We start from the raw sequence: 18,594 nt of genomic DNA on the forward strand, positions 1-18,594 counted from the left end.
GTTTGTTTTTTTGCATAAGTTCAATGAAAAACAGTATCCTTAATAACTGAGAAAAAATTAGCAGAAATTTTGGCTACTTTCTTGGCAAATGAAATAAATTCCACAGAGGGAGACACCGGGCCCAACAGCGCATGACCAGATTGTTTCCTTTAAAGGATAAAAAAATGCAGGGTATTTGCAGACATTTTTTCTGGGACGTAGATGAATAAGCAATCAAAGAAAGTCAAACTCTGTGTGATATAACGCGCTGCATTGAAAAATAATTGAGCTTATTTGTTGCGCACGGAGATTACTAAGAGTCACCCAATTAACCATATTTGTCAGCATGGTGGCATGAAAACGAGCACTGTCACACCCTCTTTTTATTACGTTTTTGATGACTCCTTGTCCTGTACCAACAGCATACCAAGTTTCACCGGAAATCTATGGCGGGCTCTTTTACTAGGCAATCACCTTAAGGCTGGAGCCCTATATCAAAATCAAGTCATTTACACATTTAGACATAGTTAACAGAGGGAGCCCGCTAAACATCAAGAAGCAAACAAGATTGTTTTATGCTCATTGACTATGCATGAATTACATAATCGGTATGCTTCTGTTGGTTAGTTGTATGAGCATACATAACCATTTTTTCTATTCTGCCGCTTTCTGCAGTCAACCCCCAAAATAGCCAACCAAAACATTGAACAAAGAACTATACCAGGTTTCCTAACCATTCGCTCTATTAAGTATGATTTAGATGACAACTGAATTTACGAATCTCTACATCAATATCCTAGGCAGTCTAAACATAATGACTTCAGCTACAAATAATTCGTTGTAGAGACCTACATTTACATTTTATAATTCCCTATTTACTAGACAAAACGATGTAACGAACTACATTCTTTTTTGCAGAAACGCAATTTAAACTAGTAAATAGCAACAGGACTGTTAAGGACGTTCGCGCGAAAATTCCCCCGTCGATAGATTTTTAAAAAAATTTTACGGCTGTCAGATGAGTTACTTTTGACAGAAATGCAAACAAAAAAAAATTGGGGCTCACCGACTTCGTTTTAGAGATAAAGCGAGTGGAAAACTAACCTGATTTTGAAAAATTGGCGCACGTAATTCAGCGTGGTCTACAGGGTTTATAGTTTAAAATATCGAAGGTGAGTCAACGGAGGTAAACGATCTCAGTCATATTTTGTAGAAGTGGGTCTTTTGCGTAAATAATTCCAAATTTTACCAACGTTTTCACAAAACTTAACCCTTCAAGAGGCATTTGAAACCGTCGCACCGATAAACGAAGAGCTTAAAAGAATAGAATTCGATGGTGCATTTTGCAAAAAATTCAAACTTTTAGTCGATAGATTTTCTTCATTTTTTCGCTAAACGTAGAAAATTGTAAGAGAAAATGATCCATCAAAAGAAAAATAGGGGTCACCGAACGTCCAAGATCTTTAAATCCAAGCAAAGCTATAGCAATAGCCATCTGCCCTACCATTTTCCATTTTATTACTTAGCGCGCGCTGGCATGCATGACGTGGAGTGTGAATTTGCGTGCGCAGTAAGGATGCGCAGAAACAATTAGCGCGAACGTCCTTAAAGCTACAAAATGATATTTTTGATTAACCTAGATTATTTTGTGACACATCCACTACTAAATTTATCTTTTAAGTTATGTATTAATGTCGTCGAACTTTATTCGTAATTTAAATCCTACTATACACTTAACTTCATTACTTCATTACTTCATTGGGGCAATGCTTATCCGGGTGGGGGACTCCCATGTAAAAAGGACGGGGTGCTTGTCGTAAATTTTGAAAAGAACCCATAAGAGGTATCAAGATCCTCTTTCGTGGTCGGGGCTTGAAATGTTTTTCAGCCCTAAAAGGTACCAATTCTAAAACAATACATTATCTCCTGTAATTTTTTTTTTTTTTTGGGGGGGGGGGGGGGGCTTAAAAGGCACCGTAAAAGCTCCCTCTGTGGACCATTTCAGGCCGAACACCCTAAGAGGTACCAAAACCTCACTCTTAAGCCCTAAAAGGTACGATGACCACCCCTGTCCTTTTTATATGGGAGTTCCCCCGGGAATGCTAACTACATGTAGCAGAATGCATCACTGTTTTCAAATCACTTGCTGCCTAAAAGTCAGGAAAAAATATTTAAAACTAATGCAATATCAGGATTACATATTCTCATAAGCAGTTGTTATTCATGGAGACATTTACGCTTTATTGCTACTTGTCAGCGACGTATTTTTCATCTTTTTCTTTTTTTTTTTCATTGCGAGCACATATATACAGTATTATCATATTAATTCTTTACGTAAAATACATCGCTTCTTTCATTCTGTCATGAACTTGAATGGCTCTTGCAGATTTCTCCAAATCTACAGTGTCCCCGCTCCTAAAACGTTGAACACGAGAAGAATTAAAATACAAACAAACACACTAGGCCACGAAAAAACTCGAAAGCACACGTGGAGAATTTGATAAAAATTACAATATTACAATATTTAGAGAGGAAGCCACATCAGGCTTAGCTGGTTTTCATGTGGGTGTTCTATCCTGATCGAATTGGAATTTAGAGATTTGATTTTTGTGGAGGGAAGAAAACCGGAGAACCCGGAGTAAAACCCTCGGAGCAAGGCAAGAACCAACAACAAACTCAACCCACATATGGCACCGGGCCGGAATTGAACCCGGGTCACACTGGTGGGAAGTGAGCGCTCCCACCACTGCACCATCCCGGCTCCCCATAAAATCTTGCCACAAAAGGCCTACCTTCCATTTTCGCCGTTGGTCATGTGGCGTCTGGCTCGAAATGCTACCAAATGTGCATAATAGGCGGGGGCTGGTATGGAGACACTGCGAGTGCACCGTGCATATACGTGGCACAGCTGATAAGTGAGCTGTTGAAGACCGTCTGCTGTAAAGGCGTTATCGTCGTACAAAACGTGATAGTGAGTGGGTCGGCTTGTTCCCTGATGAGGAATTATTTTACATCCTTATTGTCTAAAACGAAGATTACATTTACGTAGTGCATACGTTTAACAAGAATAATACGAAAAGCGCTGTGGGAGAAGAGGAGAATTATCTGAAAAGTTAAGAAATCAGAACGTTTATATTACCAATAAGTAACTTGGTCAGCAGAAACTAAGTTAATAAGCAAAGGCAAGGAAAGGAGGGAATGAACTGATCGACTGCCTCTAAAAGACAAGCAGGTGGGATTCGTATGAAGGAGACAGATAAACAGAGAGAGAGACTGACTGACTGACAGACAGACACAGACGACAGACAGCGAGAATAAATGACTGGTTGATAAAAGGGTGTCAGGTGTCCTTACAAGCAGGTCTAAAGGTGCGTTCTTTTGGGACAATCAAGATCAGGCCTATGATCCAAGGTGACTTAGATCGATATCATGGTGCATCAAAGAAACCAACGAATCATTGTCCACAGTGCATTCACTAAGTCATTTGATACACCACGATCTTAGTGATCTTGGATTTCAAATCCTGATCCAAATCTTCCAAAATGAACGTACCCTGAGATTGGTTTAACTTCATGGTTTATTTGCAATACGCTATTTTACAATAAGCTAAAAAAAAGAAAGCAACTTTTTCATAATGTTACATAGCGTCAGATTACCTGGATTCCATAGTGGCTGCACAGGTAGAAATCAAACTCATATGGGTGTGTTATACCACCATCCACAGTGGTGCCTGGTGGTACATTCTGAGCTTTCCCTGAAGCATCTCGTCTGTCTTCACAGAACAGTCTTGTGTGGTGGCGCTTCTGAACCACAACAAAAGTGATTCTTGGACGATATTCCTTTTCCAGCATCACACAGGCCACCTGAACAGCACGCACTTCATGAATGAGTACTTGGTCAAACTGACTTTCACTGACTCCATCACGGTAAAAAATGATTTTGGACGGCTTACGTCTCCAATTCGCTTTGTAGAACTCGATAAGAAGCTCTTTAACCATGACAGCCAGATCGTTAATAATTTCCTGAGGACCTCTAGACTTCTCGTGTCTCTGCGCTCGAACCCGTGCGCAATATTTGGTTGCATTTACATCCATACTGGCCGCAACAGCAGCGATAGATGGAATCCCATTTTCAGTAGGAGTGGGGTGTGTTACATCCGCACCAAAGATGATAACAGGATCTCTAAACACGGGGGACTTCTCTGACGGATCAATCACATGATTAATTCCACCTAACTTGGAGTTTATCTTCAAAGAGATATTGGCACAGACTTGAGGTTTCGCTTGTTGTGCGTGCTGAATTTGAACACATTGGGTGGCAATTCCTAGGACAATGTCGCCAACTCGTTTGATCTCTGAATAAAGTTCCTTGGCTTTATCTGGCAGAACAGCTATGATAAGCTGTAGTTGTGGATAATCTACCGCCCACTGAGAGAATAGACTTTCCACCTGATCAAACGAGGAAGTAAAACAAGAGTTCATTGTATCAGAGCATATAAAATCCTAGTTCGCCTCTGCATTATTTCTTAATTCATCGCCTATATGAAATAAACTATACGCATATGTTTATAGGGGCCTGAAATCCATCAAAAGTCCAGAGTTAATAATCAAAGATGTGTGAATCTCTCCTAGCTCCCTTTCAGTGAGTCTCGTCAATCGTTCCATTTGGGTTTCAAAACATTATTAAAACAAGAAGTTGTTTCCTATAATCCTCATTTCAGGAGCCAGCCTTAGCTCTAGCAACTGTAATCAGAACCACATAAGGGATTTCCGGGCTGTGGATGGGAGAGTACTCCAGTGCAGACTTAATCCTAAACATATTTACACGGGTGCACTAATTTATTTAGACCAAGCCTTTTATCTTCAACGACTAAGAAGGTTAGGGGAGTGTGGGTCTGCCACTTCTGTAACTTCAAGGATATTACAGGAATGATCAGAGGCTTACAGGTTATACTATGCATCCAAAAAATGTATTATTAATGAACTGGGATAATAACAACAAACACAATGAAAATTACGTCGTGATACAATCCAGATAGGGGCTATCTTGGATCGGTCTTATTGAATTTCTTGGTTTTTTACAAAACGTCATAAAACCGCCAAAAATGACTCTAAAACAATCAATCCTAAGAATACTAAAATTGAATATAACCGCATGAAACTGAGTTAAACAAGAAAATTGCAAATTTTGAAAACCTCGCTTGTCACAATATGGTTGACAGGGAAAGTTCCGACAACAGTGACCTGCCATACCATTCTCGATAAATTTTACATCATGGTCATACGTTTGGCAGCTTGAACTTACATGAAATGTTACAAACGGTACTATCCAACATGGGCACTTTCCACCCTCTCCCCTGGACTAAAATATGGTTCAGATATTTCGAGATCTGTTCTTCCAAAAGTTCTTAAAGGAAGTCATTTTCACTCTAACCAAAGGCCCAGAAAAATTCAGTAGCGTCTGATTGCCTGCAGGGCAAAAGTTGTCAAGTAGCATTCACTGTGAAATCAAGTTTGTCCATTGCTGTTTAGATATCTACGTGGTCCTGGTTGAACCATTCAACATCAAGAATAATTGTCAAATCCTTTAAGAGAATGTAAACCTTATATTTAAAGTATTTTCTAAATGGCCCTAATTCCAACTTTTTCAAAAAAAGACACAAGATCTTCAAGGTTTGTGGAGAAGCAGTCAAACTGAATTTGATAGGTAAGAGAAATTTGTAAGCCTTGCATTGTGCAGGGTACCCAACAATTTATCAGAACCAGTATTAAAGGAATGATCAATAGGCAGGGAAAGCAGCGCTTTGTCCAAAATCAGAACACAGAGAAACTCGTCAGGTTCAAACACTTGCCCTCAGGATGTTCAACAAGTCAACTAAAATTTTGGACTTTTTGTGGCTACATTGGCTAAAAGGAAATGTGACAAAATATGCTTAGAACTAGATCTGAAATAGAATGGATATTTCATAATTATTGAAGTGAAGTTTTTGACAAGTATACTTTTAGAAAAACACATCAGTTCTTACATCACAGAAGCCCCCAGGATATTCCAAAGCAGTTGGTTGTTCTGTCATCCACATTCCCTCTCGAGTCGACACAGAGGCCATTTGGTTACAAAAGTTCCTCAGCTGATCTTCGCTACACCTACTGGCAAAACAAGCTAAGGCCCAAGTGCTAATGAGCGCTCCCTCATGAAGCAACTTGCTACGCATGTCCCAAGAACCATCTCGTGGAACCAAAGCTTGATCTTGTGGTCCAAGCTTGATTTTTGGTGCTGGCAGTACGCGGCCAACGACCTTGACCATTTCAGGGCTAACAGAAGTCTGGAACTCCTCCCTTAAGTACTTACTATTGGTTTGTATCATGTTTTGGGCCTAGAAAGGGATGATCGATGGGGTATTTGACAATAACCACTTTATATACAAATTTACTTTGTCTAATATCAAATGGCGTTTTGCTCATTTCCCAGCAAAAAAGCCTTGCAGGATCAGTAAGAATCTTTGGAGATCTCAAAACACCTTCTATAGATAATTGAAGATAAGGATCTTTCAAGCATTCTTAAAAGATATTTGAAATATATTGCAAAGATCCTTACATGGAAGATCTTGTAAAGAAAGATCTTTGCAGTGATCCTCAAAGAGCTTCAAAGGTTTTGGCAAGATGTTTGAGCAAAATCATTTGAGATCATTTAAGATCATTCAAGATCTTTGAAGTTCCAGCAAGAATTGTGAAGACCTTGACCAGTATATTTGAGGATCTTGATTAAGATCCTGGATAATATTGTCATGAAGATCGTCAAGGATCCTTGAATGATTTTTACTATGGGTTGCTGCCGGTAAGTTCGGGAACACTGCCATGAGTAGGAGGTATGGTACCCTCCCACGTAGACGTTCTTAGGGCTCGTCTACGTGGAAGGCTAGGGGTATGAACAAAGCAACTACAATGTGCAAAATTACGGCTATCCTATGGAGTGAGTAGCAGAGCCTGCTACTCGGAAATCCGAAAATATCGGACTTCCGGTTGTATTTCGCATGCCTAGCTGACAAACATTCGGCTCAACGGAACTCGCGAGAGTCACTCATTTCATCAAGATGTAGTAGGGAATGAAGACTAGAGGAACGAGATAGCAGAGCCCTAGGTGGAATTTAACAAACATACCCAATACTGAATGTCCTGTTGCCTTTCAGGTGCAGGGCGAGCAGTACTTCTGATCATGTTTGCCGTCTGTTCCTCTGATAAATGCCTTTTTTGACAAGGAATTATGGTACAGACTTCTAGTGGCAGGTAACGGTCCCTTTTTTGGCCAGCTAGTAGACAGGGTAGGTGAGGATATCTGAAATTATGAGAATACGTCTTTTTGTTCTCTACTTTGTTGATTAATTTAGATTTTTCTTTACAAATATAAGTGCAAGATGCACTACAACGTCTCCACTCAATAGCTGGTTTCCATATTATTGCTTCAATCTCTGTAAAAAAAGGTTCAGTGATCGCTACGATCATAAATCAGGAAAAAAACTCTTCAGCCGTCTTCGTCGTCGCAACAATTGTTAAGGTAGACGCCAGTACTATTTTGACGATCATCGTTTTGATCGTTACAATAATAAGGAAACCACTCTTCAGAGATTGATAGAAGCAATTGCTGAGATGAAAATTATAGTTGATGTAATTTGTACTTCTGGAAAATTGTATTTATGTACCTTAACTGTTATTTAAAGCACGTACACACAGTCAAATGATGTACCACTAATTTTGTAAGCTGCAATTTGATTGTTAGTCAATACCTCAAATGCAACTTGTATTTATTCTTAAAATACTCTGCCACGGTTGTTTTGCTTTTGCGACCAGTTACTCCATCCTCGACTACAAACTGTAGCTTTTCTGCGGGGTCACTTGATACTCCCCATACTTTGTACTTTCTCTTAATAGCGGCTGCATGAGTAGTTTGTATACGAATTCCTTAAGGACAAAAGAAGGTATTAAGTACAATTGTTCATGCACAGAAAAACAGTCACTCCGTGTTTCTATCGAGTTATAGAAACACGAGTGGAAGTTTGGGAGACCGAGAAATGCTGTGGGAACACCAGCTGCAGGCGAGTGTTTCCACAGCTTTTTCTTGTTCTCCCAAACTTTCACGGGTGTTTCTATAACTCGATAGAAACACGGAGAACATGTTTTCTATTTCTTTTAGAAAACATCGCGACGAAAAAAAGAAAGACAGCCTGTTTACTTTGTTCATCAAAATGTAAATTCTCTTTGCTAGCGCCATCACTACGTCAACAGCTCGTGCTAGTTATGTGTTTCCATCGAGTTCTAGAAACACAATTTTTGACCAATCAGCGCGCGTATTTCCTCGGGACTGTTTTCTAATAATTATGTAACTCATGTCTTCTAATCCCAAATTGAAACATGTCCCGTAAGACCTTGCTAATTAAAGTTTTAGAAAGTCCTGCAACCCAAGAATACATATACTTTTATTATTTTCCTCAACACTGATAATCTGTGTTAGTAGTAAATCTTTGCATCTAGTAAGAGCTAGTCCTATTCATACTCTGTTTCTGTCTGCCGTCACTGTTTTGTTGAGTTGCTCTAATGGTAAACACCGGTCCAAGTTGTTTGGAGGATGGATAATTTTATCCGTCGGAAAAGTGCTATCAAGTGAATAACTGTTGACAAATAGTTCAGCTATCCACTGGACAGTATTATCCATCCTTTCAACAACTAGGATCCCCAGATGGATTTGATCAATTATACAAAATTTACGAAATAAAATAACGCATAAAAGAAAGCGTGTAAAAATTAAATAAAAATATAAAATTTTCCGTCATATGATGCAACTAAGATCGTATGCATTCTTACCACGTATGGCCTTCTCAAGTCTATGTTTATCAAGCTGAAAGTGACGGTTTTGGAGACTTTGGGGTGTTACATCTCGTCCAAGAGTTTCACATAGGAAGTCTATGACGTTTTGTTTCTTGTAGAAACCTTTTGTAGAGACTGAAATAAAATAACCAAGAATAGGATGGCCATTCAATATTCTATGTTTAATTGCAGACATAAGCTGACTTTATGTCTACTGGGCAGATATGGCAACAGAAAGTCAAAAATAGATATGGCAGTAGAAACTAAAAGTACATATATATTTTTCAACTTTTGGAAAAGTGATCTACACACTTCAAGTATTCAATGTCACACAGTGTAAAATTCATGTGCACGTGTAATCAGGGGCGTAGCTAGCCTTTAAGCCATTAAAGCACGGGCTTAACAAGAATTTCTGTAAATATTTTTTTTTGTAGGCGAAAGGCCATATTTTCTCTTTCTTACTATTCAACAGCGAATCACCGCAATATCAACGCTATATTTTGAAAAACAAAATAATGACTTTCAATCAATCTTACACATGAAAAAATCCTGAAAGGTTATTTACAAAGCAGGAAATTTGAAATAGTTTTGCGCAAGAAAATTTAGTTCACTGCTGCTGTTGTTATTGTTTTTTTCGGACGTTGGCAAAATTTGATCTACGACTTACGCTGCACAATTTGGGCTTAAGTGAAAAAAGTAGCTGGCTACGCCCCTGATCTTGAGTTAATATAATCATGCAAAATGTAGGTATGGTACTAGTTTGAGCACATGCATTTACTTTAATGTTGTCTTTATCAATCTTCAGCATGGCTGGCACTACTTTTGAAGTATGTCAATGTAAAATCGACATCCACTTCAAGTGAGGTTCTTAGTTGAAGACACATTTTATATTAAGGACAAGATATCATGATTCTGTACTCTTCAAATGTTTTTTTAAAAGTAATTTCCCACAACTGTTAAAATGCAATAGTCTGTGTATGTGAACATACACTTGCCCTGGTATGTGGCTGAAATAGCGATCATCAAAAATTTCAAAGAAGAAAGAAACATTGTGGTTTGTATTAGACAAAAGTGTACATGTATCACTACAGTAGAGATGCTCTACATATTTTTGCTTAGACTCTAGAGCCAAGTTTTCCATCAAGTAAAGTAGCTGAGAAAAATCGGCCTTGTCCCTCCTCTGACCCTTAATCAGGACAGCCCGGGCTGCAATGTACACACACTTGTTAAAATCATCATCTTGCTTACCATCAATGTTCACCAGCATCACCTTCCATTCAGAGTGCGTAACACTTGAATAGAAACCAAACTGCACCTCACACCCCTCACCCAAGGGTCTCCCTTGGCAATCAAACGGGAAGAACGATCGCCCAACAGGTGTGAAATAGAACGATGGCTTCTCCCGCATGATGCTGTCTAATGCCTGCACTGCATCTTGACGCAATTTTCCATTTTGTTGATCACTCAGGAAGTTATTTAATTCAAGGAGACTAACTGATGCAGCAGACTGAAGTTTAACCTATAAGAACAGTAAAAAGAATGTTGGAAACCCTCTTTTGTGTAAAAGGACCTACAAAAAAAAGTAGGCACCAATAAAATAGTAAACAGAATTAGATCGCTAAATTTCGGGGATTAGTAAATTTGTGACATTAGTTTTAATAATAGTTTTGTAACAATAGTTTTGAATAGTTTTAATCAGTATTTAATTTGAAAGTAAAGAATGATCATCGCAGTTAATTTTCCGATTTAACCAATTGGAAAGAAGAAGCCTGAAAAAAAATCAGGGCTTCAACGGGATTCGATTCGATTTCATATAAACTTCACATCAGTATTTAATTTGTGATTTTTGCCTGATGAATTGTGATATTAGCGTTGTTTAGTTGTTACGTTCCCGTTAGTGGGAAATACCTGTAAACTAGCTCTCAAGCTAAGCCAGCCTGCCAGCCTGCCAGCCTGCCTGCCCGCCAGCCCGCCAGCCTGCCAGCCCGCCAGCCCGCCAGCCTGCCAGCCTGCCAGCCAGCCAACCTGCCAGCCTGCCAGCCTGCCAGCCTGCCAGCCAGCCAGCCTGCCAGCCAGCCAGCCTGCCAGCCTGCCAGCCATCCTGCCTGCCTGCCTGCCTACCTGCATAGTAATATTGCACTGGGTCTCCTAGATCTTTTTCTGAATCAGCCCTCTGCACCATCAGAAGTTCAATTGAGCATTTCCAGAAAATATCCACGCACCACATGGACGGTCGCTTATTGAGGGCGTAACCAATCAGATTGCAGGAAAATTTAAATGGACCAATCAAAGACCGGATTTGGCCCACGTGACCAACATTTGGCGAACCTGAAAATTCGCCCTAGTCTCCTTTTTAGATAAAAATGCTGGTCAAAACCTTGAAACAATCAGAAGTTCGGATTCTGCCCACGTGACCTTACAATCACGCCATAGTATAAAGCAAAAAAATTACTTCATCGAATGAAACTCACTGATCAAAAACAAACTGCTTGATGATTGATAGTGTTTTTATTATAATGAGGACCACGTGATTATTATGTATACGCTTAATGTGGTACCCAGTCTCTTGGCGCGTGAGGCTACAGTGGGGTGGGAATACCCTCTCTTTTTTGGTGACGTCACGAATGGGTCACAATCGCCCTTTTCACGGTTAGCTTTGCTCATTTTCATTACAATAAAATCTAGCATGTATGTGAGGCAATTTCGGGCTATTTTGTAGTTTCAGCCCGAAATTGCCTCGCATTCACGTTTGATTACATTGTAATGCAGATGTGAAAAATTAACCGTGAAAAGGGCTATTAGGAAACACACATCAACCGACTGATTCGTCAAATTCACTTTTGACTAGTGGCATTGTAACTTTCTTCCTTCACGTGACTCGCTACAAGGTAAACCATCACACCCCTGTAGTGGTTTTACTCTTCCATCTTCGTCTATGCATAACTCGTTGTGCCAGTGTTCTTTCTCCCATGTTTCTTTGTTGGTCTTGGCCATGACGTGTAGCGTATATGTTTTGACGCAATTCTCTTTCTCGGCTTGCATCAAACATGTACACTCGACCTTGCAATAACCTGGAAAATGTCACGGGTCGGTCTGTCATGAAGACGAATTTGGCCTTCGGACATTCCTCCCACAGCTCGGGGTAAAAAGAAATGGTCTTGGAAAATGGGTTGTTGGATCGTCTCTTGATCATGTCCCAGTCCCAATCCGAAAAGAATCTAGGACGTGCGTTCTTCACATGCTCCAAACATCAGTGTGAGTTCTTCCAGTGGGCAGACCAAGAACCCCAAACAACTTTCCTCTTCTTATATTTTTCATGTGGTTGAAACATCAACCCCAAGCATATGAGTGGTTCCTTACCATACAAAAATACTACCCAGACCTCGTCGAGGCTTGTATTTCCAAACTGGTGACGCTATGAAGAAATCAAAAGCCACCGAGCTACTGACATCTTATCGCGACCCACGTCAACCGGGTAGTTAGCGTGAGGTTGTCAGATTTGCTCGAACCAAAAACCTCCCCGTCCAAAAAGTACGGAAGATGTTGGAAAAGGATTTGAGGTACACCCTGCAAAAACCCCTGAGACATTGTTTTCCCACTCTTCCCGTGATGGTGTTGGGTATGGATCAACAATGGGTGGTAGACTAGATAATCCTGGTGGTGGACCAGATCCTCCGCCTCCACTTACATCATTTATACCAGCTTTTCTCGAATGTTTTATTGGCAGCCATTTTCAATTAACACCCGGTACGAATTCAACCGGGGTGAACACAACGTTAAGTTCGCTTCAGCTTGGACTTACTGAAAGTTCGGTCCTAAAAATTACGGCTCCCGAGTAGTTCCAGTCCTACCCATACAGCTACACCCGAGTCCATCTGGATGACGTAGACATAAAGAACATTTGTAAATAGTTCATTTCCCCTGCTGCCTGTCGTATCTTAAGAAGGATCACCTTCGGGTGGGACAGGGTCAGTAGGGTGGAGTTACTGAAAACTTGTTAATTTGTTGATTTTGGAAAGTTTGGGTGTCCTTCAAAAGGGAGTGACAAATGTCCCGTTTGTAAAATTATAGGTAATAAAAAATAACATTTTAAAATCATTTCCAGTGCTGCCACGATTGTAGGGTCACGTGGGAGAAATCTGACCTTCTGATTGGTTCAACGTTTTAATCGGGACTCTTTCCAAAAAAGGAGATTAGGGCGAATTTTCAAGCTTACTCAATTTCAGTCACATGGGCCAAATCCGGCCTTCTGATTGGTCCATGCAAATGCTCTTGCTATCTGATTGACGAACACGGGAACATTGTGCACGCAAGAGTAAAATGGTGACGTGAGGTGAACACAGGCAATTTGTGGGAGTCACTAAATGCTGACGCAAGCAAGAGAAAACAGCTCTCGCTGACAGATGACGCGAGAGAAAAAAGCTGACACCGAGAAATCATGCGAGACAAGCAGAGGATGGGGGTATCCTCCTCTACTGACATCATTGGTTCGTCACATAAGCGTTTTCTCACCAAAAAATTAGTGCCCACTTTGCTTACGTCATTTACTGGGTCGTGTCTAAGCAATCCAGCCTGCTGATTGGGTCATTTTCATGTCTGGCTGTGGGTTGGGGTCGGGGACTGGGGTGAATCTTTCAAGTTCGCCAATTTTCAATCACGTGGGCCAAATCCGGCCTTCTGATCATGATTGGACCATTCAAATTTTCCTGCAATCTGATTGGTTACACCCACAATAAGCGACCTTTGCAACTCCGAAAATTCTTAGGGGCGGGGGTTCTTAAATATGTGCACTCTAAAATGATGTTGGACGTCATTATTAAAATATCAATAAAACATGCAAGCAAGCTCTAAGTTTTGGTGAAAACAGCCCTTGCATAATTCTGGGCATTATTCACCCATTCCCTTCGGAAATGAAGGCCTTACTGAATACATTTGCCTTTTTACAGCCTTTCTGTAAAATGCACATATTTTACTTATTAATAGTATATAGCTTTCATTAACATTTACGCTGCTGCCATTGCAGCGCTTGTATGTGTCTAAAACAGTGCTTGGTGCAGATATAATATTTTTCGTAAGGCTATACATACTATTTATAAGTTAGTGACCTTAAATTCCTTGTCTTTTTCTCCATCCTCACCAGGCAACTTGGCACTAAGATCAGCCTATGCAACAGTCAAAACAAATCAATTTTCACTTAAAGTAAACAAGCATTGTGTACAAATCTACCCATAAACATAAACGTGCTACAAATAATTTTTAAATTATACATAGTTCTGCTATGCAAATGAATATATGAAAGATCATATATTTGAACTGTGGAGAAAGATATGAAGACATGATTGATCATCGCAGTTATACACACAACTTAAGCAGTTGTGAAATTACAGCACTGCACCAGTATTGCAGAGGTCATGGGTTCGAATCCCACTCAGGCTTGAATTTTCTTCAGGCTTTAATTTCACAACTGCGTAAGTTGTGTGTATAATTGCAATGATCAATCATGTCTTCATATCTTTCTCCGCAGTTCAAATATATGATCTTTCACATATTCATTTACATTCTTCATCATCTACAGGTATATTACGAACTAACAATGTGACCAGCTCCCAGCTGGCTTGATAGCTCAGTTGGTAGAGCCCTGCCCCGGTATCGCAAAGGTCATGGGTCTGAATCCCATTCAGGCCTAAATTTTTTTCCAGTTTTCATTTCACAATTACTTGAGTTGTGTGTATAAATAACTGCGATGATCAATCATTTCTTCATAGTTCTGTTAGTCAAGTACATGTGCTCAGGACACGTTTTCTTTGCAAAGTGATGTAGTCTTCTTGCAGAAGGTTTTCCTTTAACTACTGATATTTATGGGGGAGATGTGGGACATAACCCTTCATAATGGGAGGTACTCTTTAGCAGAGGTGCTCCAGTATGCAAGGTACCTCTTTCTGGAAGGTGCCTCTTTATCAGACATACTACTTTTATCAAATTATGGAAGGTGCTTCGTTATGGGAGGTGCTCCTTTATGGGACCTGTCCCTTTATGAGGTGCCCCTTTATAGAGGGTGCTCCTTTATAGAAGGTGCCTTTTTATTAGAGGGACCCCGTTATGAAAGCTGCCCCTTTATGGAAGGTGCCACTTTATGGCAGGTGCTCCTTCATGGAAGGTGGCCATTTATGGGAGATGTACCTTAATGGGAAGTGCTCCCTAATGGGAGGTGAACCTTTATGAGTGATGCACTGTAGCAGCTAGAATTTTCTTTGTTTCTTGTTTCACATTTTTGCGTGACCTCTGGGGATTATGTTATCTACTTATTAGTACTTAACCGATCACTTATAGTTTGGTATTCAGTTTTTGCCAGTGCTTGTTAGCAGATAAGTTTCTCCAGTTTCTACCGTGTTTTCTCGACTTGTTGTGGGCTTCTCAGTGAAGTATCATTCTGATCAAGAGTTTATCCTGTTGGACTCATCACAGTTTGTAAGTTTATTTTATTCCGCTATCTTTTTTTGTTGTTATATGTTTTGTACTTAGGTATTTTGTCTTGTTTATTTCTCAGCTGAATCACATCCACAATCACACACTCTCAAACGCTTATGCACACAATGAATAAAACCTACATGCACCTTTACGAGTTTAGGAGTCCAGGCGTCCCTTTATGGGAACTCGATCATGGGAGATGCTACTTTATGGGAAGTGACCCTTAATTGAAGGTGCCCCTTCATAGGAGTTGCCTATCTATGGGAGGTGCCTATCTATGGGAGGCAACCCTCCATGGGAATTCATGGCACGCTTTTATGGGGGATGCCCCTCAATGGGATGTGCCCCTTTATGGGAGGTGCCCTTTTACGAGAAGTGCTCCCTCATGGGAACTGAGTCGCTTCTTTATGGGAGGCACTATTGGTACCCTCTGTGGGAGTGTGTTCTTAAATATATAATAGGAGTTGTCTCTCTGATATACATAGGATATCTCGTCTTACAGTTCAGTAGTTTAACACAGCGGTAATACTTGCAGCTAAACATACACTCACTTGAGGAAGTTTGATTCTGCTATACAAATCCCTCTCGCCATCAAAAGCGGGGTGGTGACCTTGGAATGTTGTATCTTTGTTCCTCCTTATAATTCCATGAACAATATCTCTTTTCACTGATGGGGGATACTTGTCTGGGGTAATCTCTACATCGTAGTGGAAGACATCTGATAGTTGTGATGAAATATTGAGGCGAAAGAAGTTTGCCCTTAACCTTATAGGGCGGCCTGCAGTACCATAGCCTGGTCTTTTGGTGGGAATTGAGCCACAAGCCCATTGAGTTTGACCACCTATACGTTGAAGAGGAACCAACAAACATTAATAAATTAATCAATCAACAATAACTTGGAGCAAATTACTCTTCAAGTTCAAAAGTGCCAATAAGGTGCAGTTATTAATTTAGTAACAAAGTCTTCGAGTCATGAATCAATCTTGCAGCCATAAATCTGCGAATTTTTATTAGGCCTTCAATTATATTGATTTGCCGAAACCATAGCGCGAAAGAGAAACAGGCCCTGAATCGCACCAGTACCATCACTTAGGTTGCACATAGACACCGCTACTACTAGCTATAAAAAAAAGATAAACAGCTTTTTCAAATACTGATTGTTACCAACAATTTCATTGATACGCGACCCCCAAATCAAAACTCTCGCAGGCATTTGGCAATTCATTTCCGTCAATCATGCATCCCTTATATGGTGTGATAGGAATGCTGCTCTTGTTTTTTTAAAAACATGACGGCCACTGTGTAGCTTGTTCGTTCAACATGGTTGCTTGTTATTCTTCAAGTTTACTTTGGCAAGTGGTGTTTTTGCTTGCACAAGAGGTTAGCGTGAGCATTATAGCAAGATTTCTGCACGTGGAGAAGACATTTGTGAAGAAAATTTGGAAAATCTACAGAAATACCTCAACAGACAGTTGAGTAGCCAGCCTGGATGGGAAAAGCAAGACAAATGGACGGTAGGTGAAAAAACAATCGTGGCAAAAATCGGCATAAATACATGAACATGCAGGAGAGTCATTGAAAAATAACAATCTCCCAAAGAGTACGAAGATGAAATACAAGAAATGTCTTCAGTACACAAGAGCGAAGACAGTCAGTGTGGCTTCCATAAATTGATGAATAAAGCACATGAGTTTTCCAATAACAATAGTAACAGACTATTATTCAGTTTTATTTAAGCGTTTAGCGATCTGTGTCATCTAATGCATGTTTGTTTATTTATGCCGATTTACGCGATCACTTTTTCACCTAGTGTCCATTTGTCTTGCTTTTCCTGTCTGGGCTGGCTAATCAACCGGCGGTGAAGGTGTTTCTGTTTTTCTTCACAAATGTCTTCCCCAAGTGCAGAACTCTTGCTTGCACTAGTCCCCTGCACCAGCAAAAAGACCACTCGCCAAAGTAAACTTGAAGAATAAAAAGCAACCATGTTGAACGAACAGGCTACACAGTGGCCGCAAGATTTTTGAAAACAAGAGAGGCATTCCTATAACACCATATAAGGAACACATGATTAACGGAAGCAAATCACCAAACGCTCACAAGAGTTTTAATTTGGGGGCTGCGTATCAATGAAATTGGTGGTACTACTTTACCTGAACCTTCATTAAAGAGGGAAGGAAACCATGCAAAGAAACTTTCCTCATGTCCAGATTCAACAGGAACAACTGAGACATTAACTGCCTCAGCAGCAGCAGGAGCAGCCTCAGCCACTGCAGGGGAAGGCATGGTACAAGCAGTGGTAAGAGTACTTGCCACACTTGGAGTTTCTGAAGATGATTAAAATCGATTGACATATAGGTAAAATATGTACTGTGCATCCCACATCCTGTGATTATAGTCAAGTCAACTTTAATTTTCAATGCTTATACATCCACGTTATGTACAAAGCCATATGGAGACATGATTGTTTATGACTGTGACAATCAATTATGTATTGAAATCTTTCTCTGGAGTTTAAAACTTTGATCTCTCATATATACACTTGTATTCTTCACCATCTGCAGGTATATTACAAACTCAAATGACCAGCTCCCAGTTGGCTTGGTAGCTCAGTTGGTAGAGCACTGCACCGGTATAGCAAAGGTCACGGGTTTGAATCCAGTTCAGGCCTAAATTTTTTTCACTTTCACAACTGCTTAAGTTGTGTGTGTAACTGTGATGATCAATCATGCCTTCATATCTTTCTCCGCAGTTCAAATATATAATCTTTTATATATTCACAGAACACAGCTACGTTAAAATAACGTTATCCTACTTCAGTTAGTGTTGGGTACAAATAATGCATGAAATGACCATAAATATTCTAAACTAAGTGCGACTTTGAGACGGTAATACCGCAATACATTGGTGCCTAGTATATTCTTATATTGGGCAGAGTTGTGTAATGACGGTGCCCAATACGAGAATATATTTTCCCCCAACGCCGCCAATGTAGTGTGGTAATGCCGAGTCAAAATCACATTTAGTTTTGTATCATGATCCAGACATTATAAGTAATTCATGCCAGATCCAAATTTCAATTCTTTCCAACTGCGAAATGTTTCCATGATAACATTTTGGCGCATAATCTTTTGAATCACGGATCTGTTGAATTTCTCCACAATTTAAGGAGGAAGGAGGGAGGGAGAGCGGGAATGAGGGCCTAGGCCTTTACCATACGCTTTGCTCATACCAGATGATCAGGGCGATCATATGAGAACCCCCTCCTCTCCCCCCCCCCCCCCCCCCCCAT

At 40.2% G+C, this 18,594-nt stretch overlaps 1 protein-coding gene across 2 annotated transcripts in view; it reads right to left on the reverse strand.

Annotated features, from left to right (window-relative positions):
• Window positions 1–316: 316 nt before the first annotated feature.
• The window catches only part of LOC110055455 (protein argonaute-2-like), a 29,669-nt gene continuing 11,391 nt past the window's right edge, over window positions 317–18,594 (reverse strand). Inside the window, exons 5-15 of one of the 2 annotated variants that reach the window (XM_089270646.1) lie at window positions 17,456–17,629; window positions 15,857–16,146; window positions 13,943–13,999; window positions 10,086–10,356; window positions 8,835–8,972; window positions 7,760–7,934; window positions 7,137–7,311; window positions 6,005–6,352; window positions 3,636–4,427; window positions 2,772–2,971; window positions 317–2,394 (exon numbers count right to left, since the gene is read on the reverse strand). In XM_089270646.1, coding sequence (XP_089126772.1) covers window positions 2,310–2,394; window positions 2,772–2,971; window positions 3,636–4,427; window positions 6,005–6,352; window positions 7,137–7,311; window positions 7,760–7,934; window positions 8,835–8,972; window positions 10,086–10,356; window positions 13,943–13,999; window positions 15,857–16,146; window positions 17,456–17,629 — 2,705 coding nt within the window. In that variant the 3' untranslated portion in view covers window positions 317–2,309. The remainder of the gene's footprint in view (window positions 2,395–2,771; window positions 2,972–3,635; window positions 4,428–6,004; window positions 6,353–7,136; window positions 7,312–7,759; window positions 7,935–8,834; window positions 8,973–10,085; window positions 10,357–13,942; window positions 14,000–15,856; window positions 16,147–17,455; window positions 17,630–18,594) is intronic. The other variant, XM_089270647.1, reaches the window with a different exon arrangement.

The sequence above is a fragment of the Orbicella faveolata genome, unplaced genomic scaffold (genome assembly GCF_042242905.1).
Source record: "Orbicella faveolata isolate gen_17 unplaced genomic scaffold, um_ofav_v1 contig_34, whole genome shotgun sequence".
NCBI lineage: Eukaryota > Metazoa > Cnidaria > Anthozoa > Scleractinia > Merulinidae > Orbicella > Orbicella faveolata.